Source organism: Humulus lupulus, chromosome X, assembly GCF_963169125.1.
Source record: "Humulus lupulus chromosome X, drHumLupu1.1, whole genome shotgun sequence".
Classification (NCBI taxonomy): domain Eukaryota; kingdom Viridiplantae; phylum Streptophyta; class Magnoliopsida; order Rosales; family Cannabaceae; genus Humulus; species Humulus lupulus.
Window position 1 is genome coordinate 177,317,880 of NC_084802.1, and position 6,651 is coordinate 177,324,530.

Sequence of the window (6,651 nt, forward strand, 5' to 3'; positions counted from 1 at the left end):
CTTATGCCTCTCTAATTCTCTTATTTATGTTATTTTTCCCTTTCAGTTGAAAATTATGAAATTCATGATTATGCTTTGAGCGTATAAAAAAAGATTGTTTTAAAATGATTTTTAAACGTTTGTTGCATCTCTAAAAGCCCTTTTTTATTTATTATTAGCCGTTTGATATCTAAAATTACTGATATGTTATTCTCTTCTTTGTCAGTCCTTTATGGTGTAATTTTGTTTATCATTAATATAGCAGCTTTTGTATTTTTTTAATCTTAATGTACTTACTAAGGTTGATGTCGATTGATATTTTTTCTCCTAATGAGCAGTATTTAATTTTTCCCTTTTTTTTCTTATTAAATTTATTCTTTAACAGTTTATAGTGAGTCTACAAATTATTGGTGGTTATTTGTCAATCTTTTGGTTTTGCTCGATTATGCAGGTTGTTTGTGTTATATGTTTCACCTCTAATACTTTTGCAGGCAGCAAGAGCAACTGATTATAGTATTGGGAGTAAGTTGCTGCAACATTTTGTTCTTGAGGAGAACATGTTGGAGGTTGACTGTCCCTGTGCCGATCACTTGCTCAAGGACTTCTGCAGTGAAAAGCTTCAAAAAGACCTTTCCATAACTGCCAAGGAGGCTGCAGAACTGAAGCACATACTTGCTTTTTTTTGTCTATTTCATTTGCTCTTGGGTTCATTTTTCAATTTTTCTATTGATTGCCTCTAAATGCTATTGGGTTGCTTAGTTTATAAGATAGAAGAGATGTGATAACAGCTTGGCTTTTTTTCATATCTTTATTCTATTTTCTAGTAAGTTTAGTACTTATTCTTTCATTTCATCCTGATTTTAAAACTCAGGGGTTTACATGCCATTGGGAATGGATTTAAGAAGCTAAAAGATCTCACTCTAAGTGACTGCTATTTCCTAAGTGACAAGGGTTTGGAAGCTATTGCCACTGGTTGCAAGCAACTTACTCATCTTACAGTTAATGGGTGCCACAATATTGGTACTCTGGGACTGGAATTCATTGGGAAATCTTGCTTATGTTGAGCTTATCTGAGTAATGGCCCTTGAGCTTATGTTGTGTTTCATTTTTCTTCATTTGCTATCTTTTTTGCTAACATACTCTTTTGACCATTTCTCTGCAGGATCACAGAGAAAGTGAATGACAGGTGGGAGGTTTGTGTGAGCCTTAGTGATGGGCAATTTCAACAGGTATTTGAATTTTTATTTTAAATGAGAGTACTTTGATGCTGTTCTGCACTTTTAAGGGTGTTTTATTCTGATTGTTTTCTCTTGTTAAACCAGGTTAGCTTTGTAAATTCGATTGCCACAATCAAGGGTGGAACTCTTACCATTCATCCAAGCAGTTTTGGGTCTAAATGTGAACTCCCACCAGAGTTCTTAAAGAAAGGTTCGGGAAGCTCTTTGCTTGTTTATGTAGATGCACTCTTATCATTACTTTCTGTATCTTTGTTTATGTTTTACCTTTTAAACTTGCAGTGGCAAAGTCTAGCATTGTGGATAGTCTTCTTTCCTGGGCCAACTTCAAGCAGAACAAGGATCTTAAGAAAACAGAGTATTTGTAGCCTCTTATAACCCAGTATTTCTATTGAAATTGCTTCAATCTTTTAAATTTCTCTAATCGTCATATTTCTCTAGACTGATGCAGCTATTTCTGGTCTACTTATTTCCATTGTCCTTATCTTCTTTACATTGATTTAAATAGTGTCAATTATTCAATATCAGTTACTGCCCACCAACAGAAAGGAGGATATGTTTTAGTTATATAGATATCTGATTTACTATGAACAATAATAATGACAAATAATTCAATATTGAGATTCTTTACACTTAAAACAAATTATTACTTTTATTTGTATCATGGTTTGTCTTGTTTTAGTGTCTGTCATCAAACTCAATTGACATCAGCATCAGCCGTTCAGCTTAATTAATCTTTGGCATTTGGGTCTATGCTTTGGCATCAGCATCATGTCATTTGTTGTTGCTTTATTGGTATTCTATAAATATGAAAGAGATCAATGCTCTAAATCTGAGTTTGAATGTTTGCTATTTGTGTACTGTTTAAGTTTATTCACTTTTTTTTCTTTCACTTTTTTCTGCTACCTTGTTTATAATATATGGTCAAATTTGTTAAAATTCCATTTAGATAGATAGCCATGTAGAGTATTTGTGGAATACAGAAGTAATATTCGGTCAGGTTAAACAGTTAGGGAAATCACAAAGGACTAACCAGTTCTTGGAGTCTTTGAAAGCAGAAGGGGAGGTTATCCTTGAAGATGTGCAGCCAAAAGCAGGCCAATCTAGATCATCTGCCCCACCTTTAACTGATCCCGTCACTTTGGCTGTTGAGGAGAAACTAAATGTAACACTGAAACGAGATGGTGGTGTCAGTAACTTTGATGTTCAGGGAACACTGTCGCTGCAGATTCTAAATGCAGAAGATGGGCAAATCCAAGTTCAGGTAATGTAGTCCAAGCTACTTTCTACTTGTAATCCTCGTGATAGTTTAATTTTAAGATGAGATATAATGTATGTGATGACATAGTAGGTAAGCTTAGACCTTGTCTTAATGTGTCATCAGGCTAGGAAACTAGTAATAATGTTTCTTCAGTGAGTCAACAGGAGGCCTCCTGTCTTTGTGTTTGATAATGGACTTCCAAGGTTATCCTTCAACTGTCCTGCTTTAGTTTGTCTTGTTATAATTGTGCTATGATTGCCAGGATGATTTGGTACGCTGAACAGACTAAGAACATCTTAAGTAATTTAGTTGCTGCTGTTGACAATTTATCGTATCTTCGAGCACTGATATGTAGACTTATCTCAGTTTTTGGTTCAAAGTTTTGATTTTGAATTTTTCTTGCAAATGTTTCATCTGGGTATCAGTATAATTTCGATTTTAGTCACCATAATTGCTTAATATGGTTTTTTTTTTTTTTCTGGGTTATTGATCTCTTATGTAGTTGAAGTTAATTTTATTGCCTCTGAACTTATATTTATGTGAATTTCCATTTATTAATGCAGCATTTTGATTCATATCTTGTTAATGAATTTTCATAATTTAATCCGATAAAAATCAATTTTTTAGTTGGAGTTTATACTGCTTTTATTCATGTTGTTTCTGATAGTTTTTAGTAAATTCTCTTACATGGTTAAATTGTGTCTACTGACTACATAGTCAATGCATTACTTCATAAGACCACTCAAGATAGTTTTATATGTAGTTAAGGAGTCTAATTAGTTAGCATCAGGATTAGGACTCCTAGTGAGACTAATTACATATTTTGAGTTCTTTCTTCTTTGAATTAAATCTGGTATTTTTATAAGTATAAATATGTATATATATTTATATATGTATATTCTACCTAAAGACCCTTTTTTTTGTGGTCAATCTTTTCTAACTGGTTTGTTGAATTAATTCGAGTTCTGTAGTTATTAGAAACAATGGTAAAGAACTGTGGGGATTACAGTAACATCTGATTATTGAGACTATTATTATTTTATAGAAGTAAATATTCAATTAGGTTTAAATTGCATAATTTTTATGTTTGTTAAATGTGCCTTTATTTAAAGTGCAATACCGATAAAATGGATATTTGGAAGACTTTTTGATGTTCCATATGGCCATTCCTCACTGTTAAGTATAGCTGCTAGTATCATGCTTGTTTATTATATCATTTTTTGTGAGTAGTGCCTTTTCCTTGATTTAAATCCTTAATTTGTTTTGGTTAATGATGGCTCTTTATCTATTGTGGTACAGGCGCAAATGCGAGATTTAACACCATACTTGATGCCCTGATGGTTACTTATGTTCTTAATAATAAAATGACTTTTTTTTTACAATGTGCAGGTATATTGAGATGATTTCTTTGGAGCAATTTTTGACAACATTTGTAGTTGAGGCCTTTAGAATGGAAGAATGTATTTCACTAATTTTTGTATACATTTCTTGTTTTGTATTTAGTGATAAAGGAATCTGAATTGGGCATAAATTATGTTGTAATATGATTTCTTAAGCCTAGACTAGTAGACTAAATATTGTAATTACATTTGAGTAATTAATAAAAATCTATTTATGTTACCTTATTTGGCTTCAACTTTCATATTTGTTTTCCTAGTTTTGTGTAAGTAAAAAAAGATTATGTTTCTCTAAGCTAATATAACACATGTGTTATACTAAAGTGTAGTATAACACAAAAAAAGTGTTATACTAAAGTGTAATATAACACAAAAAAAGTGTTATACTAAAGTGTAGGATAACACAAAAAAAGTGTTATACTAAAGTGTAGGATAACACAAAAAAAGTGTTATACTAAAGTGTAGTATAACACAAAAAAAGTGTTATAGTATCGACTATAAATAACATAATTCAACACTTATTTATATATTAAAATAACACAGAAATTGTGTTATCGTTGATTGTACAATAACACATCTGTATAACACTGATAAAGTGTTATGTAAAGTACCCTGACCTACGATAACATAGTCTGTCTTAACACATCAGAAAGTGTTATCGTAGGTTTTGATAACACATTTTTGGTGTTATTAAAACCATTTTTTCTTGTAGTGCAAAACCATCCCCTGAGAAGTACATGAAGGTTTATTCAGTGACCACACTTGGGGGAAAAGACTCGCCAAGTAGATTCTATGACAAGGATATTTCTGGCCCATAATGACCAATGATTCAATGGATGATGTCACGAAATGCGACAAATGCCAATGATATGCTAACATCCCCCGAGCTCCTCGAAATGAGCTCACTCAGATGGCCCATTGCAATATGGGACAATGACCTAATAGGCTCCTTGCCCACATGAAAGGGAGGAGTAAAGTAAGCAATTGTGGCATTCTACTACTTCACAAAGTAGGTTGAAGCTGAACCGCTCGCTACGATCACCTCGAAGAAGGCGGTGGACATCGTTATCAAAAACATCGTTTGCCATTACGGGCTCCAAAGAAACATAGTCTCCTACAATGGCCTACAATTTGACAATGATATTTTCACTGATTTTTATGAAAGACACAGAGTCATAAAGAGTTTTCCCTCTGTAGTTCATCCATAGACAAACGGACAAGTGGAAGTTTTTGGGAATTGTGCCATTTATAGCATATGTGTTGTACAATGTTTTATGAAATAAATAATTAAAATGAATTTTTACATATATATTGATTGTTTATTATTATTATTATTATTATTAGAATAAAATTATATGACTATCAAAAAAATTTCAAATTCCCTATTTGGACTACAATCTTGTATTTGTACGAGAGTATTAAGATTGTTGGGAAAAAAATTAAATAGTTCTTAGTAAAACAAAATTATATGGAATGTTTTGATTAAATATTGTAAGTATGGTTCACTAGTATTAAGAATACATGTAATATAGATCCGGATTACTGATGTAGTAGGACATCTTAGTGGAGGTACTTTGTATAAAGTAGTTATACATGAACGAGACCCAATATGTTATTAATACTTAACTAAATATCGTTTGTTTATAACTATTAATTAAACATATCAATAAGATTATCATATACAAATTGATCTTAATCTTGAAGTTATTATGAACTCATGTTTACGGCATTTAGGTTCTTTGATTCACTCATTATGGTTTGTCAAAATGATTAGGCTGAAAACTTTTTTTTGGGAACTCATTGGTGTAATTGTCTAGGGACATAATTGTAGTGCACCAAATTTTTTTTTTTAGATTATTTAAATTTTGTGCTTTATTTGATTTAAATGTTAAGTGTGATGAATTGTTTTATTTAAGTGTTGTTATTTTATTTAATTGTTTATTTGTTTTATTTGATTGTTTGTTATTTTATTTAATTGTTAGAAATGTTTTGGTTAATTAATTTAATAAGTGATTAATTGTGTAACATGTTATCTTACTATTAGTGTTACATTTTATTTAAGTGTGACAAATGAGGTATTTATGTGAGCTATGGTGGAATGCACTAAGGTGCATGATAGATAGTAATGCACCCTAGTAATTTAGTGTGTGCTAGTGCATAGTAGCATGGTGCACATGTGTAGATTTTCTACACATTTTAGGTTTCCTTATTTTAGATTTAATTGAGTAATTTATTTATAAAAAAAAAAAAGAAGAAAAGAAAAGGGAAAGGAGGAGTGGGCGTGTGACCTAGTGGGAATGCAATATTTCATTAAAATGGTAAAAAGGATCAAAAAATTGAAGACCATAATCATTTGGGGATAGGCTTGATCATGTTTTATTCCTTGTATCTTTTTGAAATAAAGAAAAATCAAGGAAAATAAAAGAGAAATGGAAACTTACCTTAATTTTGTTTGGGAGACTTTATGAGAGGATTTGTGATAAAGGGACTAAGAAAGGAGAGAAGAGCCATTGCTCTTGTGTGTGTGTGTGGCTGCCGTGACCTAGAGAGAGAGAGAGAGAGAGAGAGAGAGGAAGAAAGAAAGAAAGGAAGAAGGAAGAAGAAAGTGAAGAGGAACCCCCCTAGAGTATGTCTTCTTGTTTTCTCTTTGTTTAATCTTTATTTGATAATATGATATTGATTTGTGTTATGTTTTGTGTGGGTTTGGATTCTTCTTTCTCCTCATGGTGGTTTTCCCATAAAACCCTAGGCTTGAACAAGGGTGTGGAGTTTGTGGTAT

The 6,651-nt window shown here is 31.8% G+C and overlaps 1 protein-coding gene and 1 long non-coding RNA gene across 2 annotated transcripts; both read left to right on the plus strand.

Moving 5' to 3' along the window:
• Positions 1–875: 875 nt before the first annotated feature.
• On the plus strand, positions 876–1,713 carry LOC133805067 (uncharacterized). The gene is made up of 3 exons (XM_062243166.1): positions 876–1,053; positions 1,142–1,208; positions 1,302–1,713. Exons 1-3 carry the CDS (start codon positions 1,037–1,039, stop codon positions 1,590–1,592), a joined length of 375 nt encoding a protein of 124 aa, XP_062099150.1. The 5' UTR covers positions 876–1,036; the 3' UTR covers positions 1,593–1,713.
• A 344-nt stretch (positions 1,714–2,057) lies between these two features.
• Positions 2,058–4,095, plus strand: LOC133804320 (uncharacterized). The gene is made up of 2 exons (XR_009878424.1): positions 2,058–2,478; positions 3,865–4,095. It is a non-coding gene; the product is annotated as an uncharacterized LOC133804320 (long non-coding RNA).
• The last annotated feature ends 2,556 nt before the right edge of the window (positions 4,096–6,651 follow it).